The following is an 11,585-nucleotide window of genomic DNA, read 5'->3' on the forward strand; positions in this document are numbered from 1 at the left end:
GGATGGTCCCCCATCATGATAATATCAGATACACTGCTTTCAGCTCTGCGTTGGGCTGGATCAAGAAGATAAGAAACAAATCCTGACCTGTTGGGCCATGATGCAGTAGAAGATGAGCAAGCACACCTTGAAAGGCATGACAAAGACATGGTTGTGGAAGAGATCGAGGTCGCTGATGAAATGGATGAGGCCAAGATGATGTCTACAAGCCCTGTTATAAGCCAAACATAAAATGCTATGATTGTTACCAATATGGACATTATGTGGCGGACTGTCTAAGCAACGACAACGAAGACAAGGCGGATGAAAGAGTCAATCTGGTGAATACAGGACAGGTGCATGAATATGCTCTCGTGTGGCCGCTATGATTAGTCAAGGTTAATGTGGGCATGGAGAGTATCAAGATTAAGGGCTAGTGTCGGATGGTTAATCTTGATTCAGTTAAATTAGGGAGTTATTTTGAAACAGTCCAGGAAGAACAAAGTCAGCATGGATCACTCGGTTTTAGGGAGATGTGAAGACAAGAGTTGAGTTTTAGGAACACAAGGCTGGGTGTTTTTGAAGACCAAGTACATGGACAGGTTTGTGGCCATGCTTTGTTTAAGTCCATAGGCAATTATGGGGGAGTGCCTATACATATGTATGAGTTGCATTGTTGTAGTATGCTGTATGCATCAAAAGAGTGAGAGCTTTAACTTTTTTTTACATGTGTGAGATCAAAAGACTGAGTGTGTGTGATTATCCTCTGTGTATGAGTTGGTGAAGTGAGAGCGCTAGGCTCTAACACATGCCCTTACAATGATCGATGACAATGTTACAGCATTTCCTTCCTATAAAAACCAAATTTTCTCTCCAGGGATGAAATTTCTGACTGCAGCCAAAAAAGGCTACCTCAATATAAAATAGCGGTTGATGTTTATCTTCTTATTCATCCTTATTCATTTACCCTTTCATTACAAAGGGGATACAGCCCCATTACTACTGTGGGAAGGACTTTGAAGGAGTGAAAGGGAGAGGATTCGGGAGGACGAACCAAGAAGAGGATGCTGATGAGGGAGATCTGAAGCTGACGGTGGTCCCCACATGGTATCAAATTACAATTAGCCTTACAGCTACATTCATATAGGCGACACAAGTTGATGGACAACAATAAAATAAAAACCTAAAAATAGTATAAAAATATTTCTCATTTTGACAATTCATCAAACCATTGTTTTGACCCCACTTTCGAAATGATTTTATGAAAGTTATAGCCAAAAACTTTATGCAATTTTATTCCGTGACGAATATTTCAATTATATGAATGAAAGACAATCCCATGATAACCATAGAATCACCCTTGTGGATTTCTTATTACATCCAAACCAATACAGGTTTGAATCTGATGTGTACAAACTATTAGGTTATAGCGAAATCGTAAGTGTACACCCATGAAGCAACTTAGGTGTCTTAGTTGACTTACAAAATTGTGACCTGAATCAATTCAATTAATAATTAGGCATAAACCCATGGATTGAATAATGTAGGCTTTTCTTTTATCCTAAAGACCCATCATCACATGTGTTATTAGTTTCACCACACTAGACTACAGGATCAATCATACGTAATGTATCATAATGTCTGTCCATGTATTTTGATGTATGTACAGAGTATCCATGGAATATAAATATGAAGAGTAAATGTTCAAGAATTAGTCATCAGCATGTTACAATATTGTAAAAAGTTTCAAAGTCGTTGCATATATTCAAGCACTTCAGTACAAACAATACTCTAGAATAGCAATGAATGAAGGTTTCTTAAAATGTGCTTAACTAACATATTCATATGCAATTTTCCTGTAGTGAACATAAAAGATATCACAATGGCTTCAAATGTAGACCTGAATTACCTGATAGGTACGTACATGATCGACATGAAAATAAACAAAAGGGAAAATAGTACAAGCCTTCTATGCACGAGTTGAATTCAATATTAAACTTCATATTAACAAAGGGAAAACTGAAAAGTTTCATCGTTTAATAATGAGCAAATATGAAACACTTCATTTCTTGGTCTACAACCTCTGATGCATCACAAAGTATGGCCTTTAACTTCACAAGTGTTGCAAACTACATGGGTATAATCAGACATAGTGTCACATTAAAAAGTGAGAAACATAACTACATACATAAAACTGTTTATCTGAATTGATCGTAATAATTAAAATTTTTCCTGTGAGGCCTTACTGAAGACCATCGCATTTTGTTCACATATTGTTGACAATACTTCTTACATCATTGGTCTTACTAAAATTACCTAACAAGCATGGATGCACCTGATTAGAAAATAAATTTTTCCAAAGTCAATGTTGTTTGGAGAGGAAGAGAGAATAGATATGGAATAAAGAAGAATTTAGAAAAGGAAGAAGACAGCCGCATACGATCCTGGAGTGATGGAAAGGAATAAGGGAAGGAAGCAGGAAGAACTAGGAAGAAGAGAAGGATAAGAAAGGGAGGTGGCGGACAAATTGTAAATTTTGCCATCTTCTTTCAAAAGCATTCTTACGTGCACATAAGTAGGGTTTTTCAGTATGTGGGACCCACATTTGACTAAATTCACAACACTCCCCATTCCAGATGTGATGTTAACTAATATCCAACTTGACTAAAAATATAAGCATAAACATCAACAGCAAGGTAGTAACATCATGGACCATCAAGAACTCACAGAGCTCCATGGTTGGTGAAGATATCATGCAACTTCATTTGAGTACACAAGTGAATGCTGTTGACTTCAACCCTCTGTCAAAATGTCGGCAACTTGCTCAGTTGATCGAACATGTGTTAAGTATATGATGCCAGTGTCCAATTTTTCCTTTATGAAGCAACGATCAATCTCTATATGCTTGGTACGATCATGTTGCATGGGATTGTTGGCAATGTTTATAGCAGCTATATTGTCACAATATAAGACAAGTGAATCAGGACTGAGTAGATCTAGTTCCAGAAAGAGTGTTCGTAGCTACAGCATTGCACACACACCTCGGGTCATGGTCTATATTCAGCTTTAGCTGTAGATCTAGCAACAACACTTTGTTTCTTGCTTTGCCATGAAACTGGATTCCCTCTGACAAACACAATGTGTCCTGACGTTGAGCTTCGTTTGTCTTTGTTTCTGCCTATTCAGCATCTGTGTAACATTCCACTTTCAAATTCTTGTCATTCAAGTATAGAACACGACCTGGATTATCTTTCAGATATCTTAGTATCCGCATGACAGCATATAAGTGGCATGATCTTGGTTTGTGCATGAACTGACTAACCACATTCACATCATAAGTAATATCAGGGAGTGTGTGTAACACATAGATTAACCATCCCACCAGTTGTTGATAATGTAATTTATCAAATTTCGCTCCCTCATTAAGTACCAGCTGATGATTATGTTATATAGGAGTATCAATTGGCTTACACCCTAGCATTTCAGTCTCTCTAAAATGATCTAGTGTGCATTTTCAACTTAAGTATTACCTTCTTGTGACCGCGATACTTCAATCCCCAAAAATGCCTCAGTTGGCCAAGGTTTTTAACTTCGAGATGTGTTCCAGGTTACTTTTCGATTGTTTGATTGATTCTCCATCATCACTAATGATAATATATCATCAACATATACAATGAGGATAGTAATTTTACTGATGTATCTTCAGAAGAAAAGAGTGTGAAAAGCAATTTTACTGAGTACCGCCTCATTCCACAAAAAACTTTGAAACATTGATTGAAAACATCAAGCAGCGAGCCACTTCCAACAAGTATCTATTATTTTGTTCAGCGGTTCCATTGTGGGCAGAGGTATTTATGCATGAAGTTTGGTGTATGATGCCAAGAGATACTATACATTGTTGGAATTCCCGTTACATGAATTTTGGTGCCATTGTCTAAGCAAACAATCTTGAATGTGGAGAGTATTGTGTTGATATTATATTATAAAATGATTGAAATCAAGTAAAGGCCTAATTTTTATGCTTTATGAGATACACCTAAGTGTAACAACTAAATGCATCAATAAATGTAACAAACCATCAGTGGCCAGAAATAGAGGCTGTTGCACATGGCCCCCATATATCAGAATGAATAGTTTTAAATGAGGATGGACTAGAAATATGTGTATATTTTTGGCAGGAGATTCTCATATATTTTGCTAGTTCTGAATCATCACATAATAATTTTGATTTTTCACAATAATGAAACAACAGTTGATAAATCTCATTCAAATATCAAATGGTACATGCCCAAGTCGGCGATGGTGCAATAGTAGTTCATGTTCTGGAGAAGAGAGAACTAATAACCCATGGTTGGTGCCGTCGTGATGGCCCCATATATCAGAATGAATATTCCTTTACGCATTGTGCTAGTCCCAAGTGTTCACCCTTTTTTGAGTTCCTGAAAGATACAATGATCTTCACAAAAATAAGCAACATAGTGGAGATTATGGACGAGGGCACTATAGAGAGTAAATTTATAGGAAACTTTGGTACATGGTTAACAGACGGGTGAGTCATAGTGTCAGTACACTTCACACTGCCATTTCCAGAAATAGAGGCAAACGAACCATCTACTAGGCGTACTTTATCAAGGCAAGAATATTTAGAATACAAAATAAATCTCTTTGAGCTTCTAGACATATGATTGGATGCACCAGAGCCAATGATCCACGTAGACAAATCATGACAGTTTAGAGCAAATAGCTGACCTCCATTGGTTGTATGGGCAAAATCACTCTCCGTGGCTGGGCTGGGAAAAGATGCATTTGTACTTGATGACCTTGATTATGAAACACGAGCCGTGGATTGGAGGCTCTCCCTAAAACATAAAGGGATATGGAACTATGATGTAGTGAGGTCTTCAGAACTGGAAGCGGAAGAGAAACATGCATAGTTGGGTTATCCCCCTCTGCCACGGCCCCGGGTAGATCGCCCACTATTACCAGCTCGTGCTTTCAATCTACCTCTGTGAGTGGAAGAAAAACTGGAAGTGTTAGGACAACCGTGCAAATCATAACAATATGATCAAATATGACCAAGCTTGTGGAAATTTTGCAGATACTCAAGACTCGTCCTGGAGTAGACCCCGTACTCTGGCTCAACCCATAAATAATTCTGGAAGAATTCAGAGGTTTGGCAATGACAGTGGATTGTGATCCAAGCTGGTGAGGAGAAGTAGATGCCAACTTCAGACGTGTTTCTTCAGTAATAACATTCAAAATAGCCTCATCAAGTGTAGGCCCTACTACTGAGCTTAGTATTCGTGAATGAAAATGCTCAAATTCAATGTTTAAACAATCTAGAAAATCGACCAACTATATATGTTCAATCTACTGCCTGAATCTGATGAAATAATTAGGATCAGTGGGAATGAAAGGAAAATAATAACCAATGCCAGCCGATAAGTGACGAAATTCTTCAACATATTCAGCCACTAATTTTGTGCGCTGGACCAAGATCCGAAGTTCACCTTGTAACCTATGAGCATGTAAACTTTTATGGCCATGGGAGTACAATTATGAGACCACCTTACACAACTCAGATGCAATAGTAAATGAATCAAGATTACGGGCTACATGTGTGATCATCGACCCAAGCGACCACCTAGTAATACGAGAATGATAAGGCTGAGTTTTATTTAGAGCCCTATCATCCCCTTTAGGAGGCTCTTCATCGCTAGAGATATAGCCCAGTAAATTATGTGTAGTCAATGTAAGATATGCCTGGCTCATCCAGCTTAGATATGTCTCTGGACCATCCAATTTGATTGGATTGGATTCAAGTACCACGACTTTAGGTTCCTCGTCACTAGAAGAGCTCTGCTCTAGCAAGCATGTCGTCAACTTCTCAAGTGCCATAATCACAGTAAAAGATTCTGTCATCTTGAGGGACAATAATGACCAAAAAATAGATGGTGCGAAGAAAACAAAGAAACCACACCAACATTTGATCAATACTTCTGCATTATCAAATAAGGGCTTTGATATACATCACCAAATAGAACAATAGAAACAACTTCACTATGGCACTACAGCAACAATCGAGCAACCCTTCAACACACCCAAATATGGACTTCCAGGAACATCGACAAAGAAGACAACAACAAGGCAATGACCTGCTATTTTGTATATGTTAAAAGCACACAAATACGAAGCTGCCAACTATTTTTGTGCAGTCAACAAGATCCACCGGAAGAGATTGCATTATTGGCTGTTGGATTTGATCTAGCTCTGATACCATGTTTTTTGGTGAAAAAGATAGAGGAGAGTAAGAATGGAGAAGAATGTAAAACAGGAAGAAGACAGCAGCTTACAATCCCGGAGTGATGGAAAGAAAGAAGGGAAGGAAGAGGAAAGAGCCAGGAAGAAGAGAAGGAAGAGGAGAAAGCCAGGAACTGTAAATTTTTCCATCTTCTTTCAAAGGCGTTCGTATGTGCGCATAAGTAGGGGTTTTCCACTACTTGGGACCCACATTTGACTGAGTTAACAACAGTCAATGGTGTCATTTTGTGATAGAAGATATACGGAGAAAAATTACCTGTTTGGCAGTACGAAGAATTTGAAGGTGAAAAGTACAGGAGCATTCAAGATTATGAAACACATAGGCTTAAATGCATGGGCTGCTGATCTATTATAATTGTGGGGAATAATCTCAAACTTAAAAATAGATGTCAAGACTTCATACAATGACACCTTTCTTACATTAAAATTTCATTCATTCTCTACAGATAAATGTGCTCGAGAACGAGTAAACCGATATTTACTTTAATTTTTAAGTTAGAAATAAAACACTATAGCACGAGATAGAAAAATCATAATGCGGCAATAAAGCCAAATTATATTTTGTGACATGAATGTCAGATATGGAAATTCAATATGAATGGGTTCAACATGTTTCATTGCACCTTCAGACACTTTACACTTAACCGTACTGTTACATTAGCCAAAATCTACTTCATCTCACATAATGGAGAAAATTGCTACAAAAATGGAAAATGATCATATTAACCCGTATCAACGTAGCTCCAATGTGCTCCTGTCTGTAATAGATGCACCGTTATCTATAGGGGATGATAACTTTGGAAGGCTTCTCATGGTAAGGCTTTTCCTATTTGAATATTCGGTCCTAATGGTGCTTGTATAATTGTATTCGGAGACGGGTGACACTGGTGGTAGAGAGATTGAACTGCTACTAAGAAACAGCACCACATGAGACATGTTGGGGCGCTCCAGTGGGTCCAATTGGATGCAGAGTAGCCCAACATGAAAGCACCTAAGGGCTAGGTCTGGCGGACAACAGTCAGCTATGTCCTTGTCAAGAAAATTTAAAGGATTTCCTTCCATCCAAAGCCTCGAAATCTGCACATTATGGGGAAATATCAAGTTAAAAAATTAAGAAATAAGAGTAGAAGGTAACTTTCAGTCATGCATACATAGCTGAGGAAATCTGTCGGAGGGCTTGATCCATGAAATCCAACGCATCGTTTTCCTGTCAGGATTTCCAAAAGTAGGACGCCAAAGCTGTAAACGTCTGACTTTGTTGAAATATGTCCATGCATGACATACTCCGGTGCCATATACCCACTTTTATCCACCGATAAGTGCGTTAGTTTTTACAATAATGACAGTTGTATATGTATAGGAAAACAAAAGTTGTGGAGGCCGAAACAAAATAAATTTTTTTTGCCATGTATGCACAGATGAAGAAAAAACATTAAAGCAGAGCTGAAAATTTTAGAGCCAGTTTCAAAGCGCAGAGACAATACATAAGTGCTTATAAAAAACTGTCCACGTATTGTAGATAATAGTGAAAACTGATCGAATACAGTACATCAATCAATGACATTCGGCTAGCTCAAAACCACAGCCATTTCCACAAAAAGTTAAAGGTATAGAAGCATAAGAGCAGGCAGAGCCTAGTCCTAGTTTATTCGTTATATGGTAAAGCAAAATAAGGGTTTTGTGTGGAAACTTACTATGTCCCAGCAATCCTTTGTGTGTTTCCATAGCTTTGTTCATTTCCGAACAGCCTTGCAAGGCCAAAATCAGCAATCTTTGCAGTCATGTTTTCATCCAGAAGTATGTTGTTCGCTTTGAGGTCTCTGTGAATGATCTTGAATCTTGAATCCTCGTGAAGATATAGGAGTCCACGACCGATTCCTTCAATAATCCGCATCCTCTTTTCCCATGTCAGGAATTTAGATTTGCTCGGATCTAAATTTCAAAAGTTCATAATCAAAATAACATTATTTAGGAAAACTGTGTTAAACAGTGATATACGGACTTCATTATGGAACGCATACTATTTGAGCAAAAAACACATATAATAATTTTGTTTATAGCGCTTGATCTGCATGGATTAAGTAAAGTCATACACAGCTTGAAAGCTTACCAAATAAGAATTTGTCAAGGCTTTTATTGCTCAGGTATTCATATACGAGTATCTTCTCTTGGGCTTGCAAGCAATAGCCCAACAATCGAACTAGATTACGATGTTGAAGTTTGGCAACCAATGCAACCTCATTCCGAAGCTCGTCTAATCCCTCGCCGTCATTGTTCACGAGTCTCTTGACCGCTATGATTTGCCCATCTTTTAGAGTTCCCTGCTTGCATACTCACATGGCTAAGACAAAACCGTCCGCTTCAGAGAAAAAAATGTTATCTTCGTGCTTTTTCTCGGGTCATGACAGCAAAGAGGCAAAATCCAAGTCAAATATCATATATCACTATATCACAAGGCGTGCCAAAGGCTTTTCAACCTCGATTCTTAGAGTGGAATCAATAATTTTAGGTAAATCTTTTTAGTTCATATAACATTTTAGAAGTTCCAGCCATTTATGAATTTTTAAGTGACGGTTATCGAATTGTTGTTGAGAGACCGTGGCAATATTAACCGTAGATTCGACACCGTAAAGTCCGTAACGACGAAAAAATTGAAAAAGGCACATATGGCAAACTCATAAATAATAATATAAAAGTTCAAAGGAATTTTTTTTTCGTACCTTATATACTTTTCCAAATCCTCCTTCTCCAAGCTTGTTCTGGTCTGAGAAGTCCAGGGTAGCGAGCTTCAAATCATCTAAACTGAATATCAACGAATCCCTTTCTTCAGAAGCATCGTCCAATTTTTCGCCTGCCATATATTCTTGATGAACAGCGAAACGTGAGAGAACTAGCAACGAAGTAATGATTTAAATTTTTATGTTGCCACAAAAATTCTGCATTCAATTGTTAATGGGGACCCCAAGAACTTACGAAATGGGTCCTCTTGTTTTTTCTTCCGCTTACAGATCACAATGAATGCGGAAAAGGCCACGACTGCAAATATAGACACTCCAATAGCTACAACAATAGTAGCAGTCTGGTTTTTCTTCGCTGTCAAACAAGACAAATATGGTTTAAACTTCAAGCTCTTTCCCCCTTTCTATATGAAAACAGATTAAGTTTCCATCTCGCTCGCTTAGTAGCGTCATAATAAATTAGAGGCTGGGCGTTTCTTTTCGAAAAGCAAACAACAAGGTTAATCTATCTCCTAATAAGGGTAACGATAATGGCAGGTACCGCTTAGTTCGCTACGACAACCCGAGCAGATAAAGTAAATCCAGCTCTGCTCATGCAATAAGTTCTAGTTAACTCCTATCTCCATCCTCCTCTCTCTCCTATCTCAATCTTCTCTGTTTCCCTCCTCTCTCTCTCTATCTTTCTATATCTATCTCTATTTACCGCTCTCTCAAGCATCTCTACGTCTCTCGGCCTCTCTTTCTTTTCCTCTATCTCTATCTCCGTCTCTTTACACCTCGCTCTCTGTGTATCACTATACCTCTCTCTATTTCTCTATATATCTCTCTCTACCTCTCCCTCTATCTCTCTCTCCATCTTAGTCTGTCTTCATCAGCTCTCTCTTCCTCCATGTCTAACAGTTTCTCTACCACTCTCTCTCTCTGTTCCTTTCTCTATTCCTTTGATATCATTTTGTCTTCATCTGGTCTTTTGCTTATACACATACGCTTTCTACCTCCTCTTGCTATCCAACTTTTACCATTTTGACCGCAGTAACGACGCCATCAATGTCCGTGAAAACGATAAAGCATACACAAGTAAATCGTATTCTGGAACGAAAAAGCAAACAACTAACCTTCCGGAGCGGGAGACGCTTGAGGAGGAGGAGATATCGCTGTAGGAGGCGGCGGGAGCGGCGAACCGCTACCAACGCTAGAATCATTGACGAAAGGATAAATCTCGTAACGAATAAAACAGCTCCCTCCATACACCCTCGCGCCCCTCTTCCCATTACAGCAAGTGGGAATAGTCCCAATCTCGTCCTTGAGACAGTCAGAGCAAGCTCTGGGAGACAAGTCCCCGGTGCACTGAACAAGCGCGTACACCCTCTGAAAGTCGTTCAAGACTACGCTATCTGCTGCGAACCTCCTACTCGACGTGGCCGCCTGAGCAGTCAAATTATTTAAAAGCCCACCGAGCAGACGATTGAACAATGGAACGGGCGTGGTGGTAACGTTATTCCCGTTCGCTATCCACCACTGGGTGTACGTGGACCTGCCGAGGAAGTTAACGTCGGAATAGCGGAGTAGACAGTCCGCGTAGAAGACGGTCCCTCCCTTATTCCCCGGGCAGGATGATTTAGCGTCGTTGGTGGCGTTTGAGAGGCAATTTCGGCAGTGGTCGAAGCCGAGATCGCCTCGGCAGACGGCGAGACCGTAGATGACGTCCGGGGCGTCGCCGATTGTGTTGTTGGCGAAGCCTGTGGACGGTGTGGATGCGATGAGAGAGCCGATCAGACGGTCGAGATTGGCCTGGAAGGGGCTGCTGGCGGTGAAGTTTCTGCTTCTATCGCATAGAGAGTAGATGGGCTGGCTGAAGGTGAAGGGAAGGGGAGAGATGGAGAAGAAGAAGAAGAAGAGGAAACGGAAACGCCCCATGGCAGAGAGAACGGCGAGGTTCGCATGAGGAGAAGAAAAGAAAAAAATAAGAAATGCGTGTATTCTTTGACTGTTAGACTTAGATTCTTGTTTGATTGACGTCTGTCGTTGGTGGGAATCGGAGAACGCGTCTGCCTTCTATTCGAGGATGAAGATTTCTTTATCGTCGTGATGGGTAGAGGAGATCCAGCAATTGAGGGTCCCGGTTGAATTTAGGCTTTTTTAGTCGAAGGGAAAGACAAAAAAGAGAATGAGGACTGTGTTGTTACCGCCCATGTGCAAGTCCGTGGAATAAGGTCACCCCTTCAGCACAGGTGCGCCTCCCCACTCATGTTGCTTCCTCAGCCCTGCCTCTGCCTGCTTCAGGCAAAAATAACCCTTATGTATCGTTTTTTATCGCCTTTTTGTTTCATTTTTTTAACGATAACTATCTGAAAGTTTAATACATCACCAAAATGATCCTATTACATTCACTTTGACACGGGAAGATAAAACGAGATAAAATAAGATCGCCAAATTAATAGAAAACTAGCAATTATTCAATCCACATTTATAGAATGTAAGTTCGTGAAAATTTCTTAAGAGGAGAAAAGCCAATTGCTTCATTTTATCAAAGCTTTAAGAAGCCAA

General features: G+C 39.5%; 1 protein-coding gene across 3 annotated transcripts; it reads right to left on the bottom strand.

The window, feature by feature from the left end:
• Positions 1–6,828: 6,828 nt before the first annotated feature.
• Positions 6,829–11,062, bottom strand: LOC144704228 (cysteine-rich receptor-like protein kinase 10). Of its 3 annotated transcripts, none has more exons than XM_078576567.1 (7): positions 10,154–11,062; positions 9,274–9,393; positions 9,021–9,151; positions 8,411–8,621; positions 7,995–8,232; positions 7,452–7,602; positions 6,829–7,377 (listed from the first exon to the last, which is right to left on the bottom strand). In XM_078576567.1, the coding sequence occupies exons 1-7, from the start codon at positions 10,953–10,955 to the stop codon at positions 7,033–7,035; spliced, it is 1,998 nt and encodes a 665-aa protein (XP_078432693.1). In that variant the 5' UTR covers positions 10,956–11,062; the 3' UTR covers positions 6,829–7,032. The 3 variants fall into 3 exon arrangements, 2 of the variants coding, with proteins under 2 accessions (XP_078432693.1, XP_078432692.1); XM_078576566.1 differs by having other exon boundaries at positions 9,021–9,163; positions 10,154–11,059; XR_013581773.1 differs by having other exon boundaries at positions 7,292–7,377; positions 7,452–7,507; positions 9,021–9,163.
• Between the last annotated feature and the right edge of the window lie 523 nt (positions 11,063–11,585).

This window comes from Wolffia australiana, chromosome 6 (genome assembly GCF_029677425.1).
Source record: "Wolffia australiana isolate 7733 chromosome 6, ASM2967742v1".
Taxonomy (NCBI): Eukaryota; Viridiplantae; Streptophyta; class Magnoliopsida; order Alismatales; family Araceae; genus Wolffia; species Wolffia australiana.

Coding starts and splice junctions, on each gene's coding strand:
- LOC144704228 (XM_078576566.1), bottom strand. CDS start 10,955: ATGGGGCGTTTCCGTTTCCTCTTCTTCTTCTTCTTCTCCATCTCTCCC. Junction 9,394..10,153: donor AGCGTCTCCCGCTCCGGAAG/GTTAGTTGTTTG, acceptor CTTGTTTGACAG/CGAAGAAAAACCAGACTGCT. Junction 8,233..8,410: donor CCTTGACAAATTCTTATTTG/GTAAGCTTTCAA, acceptor TTTGAAATTTAG/ATCCGAGCAAATCTAAATTC.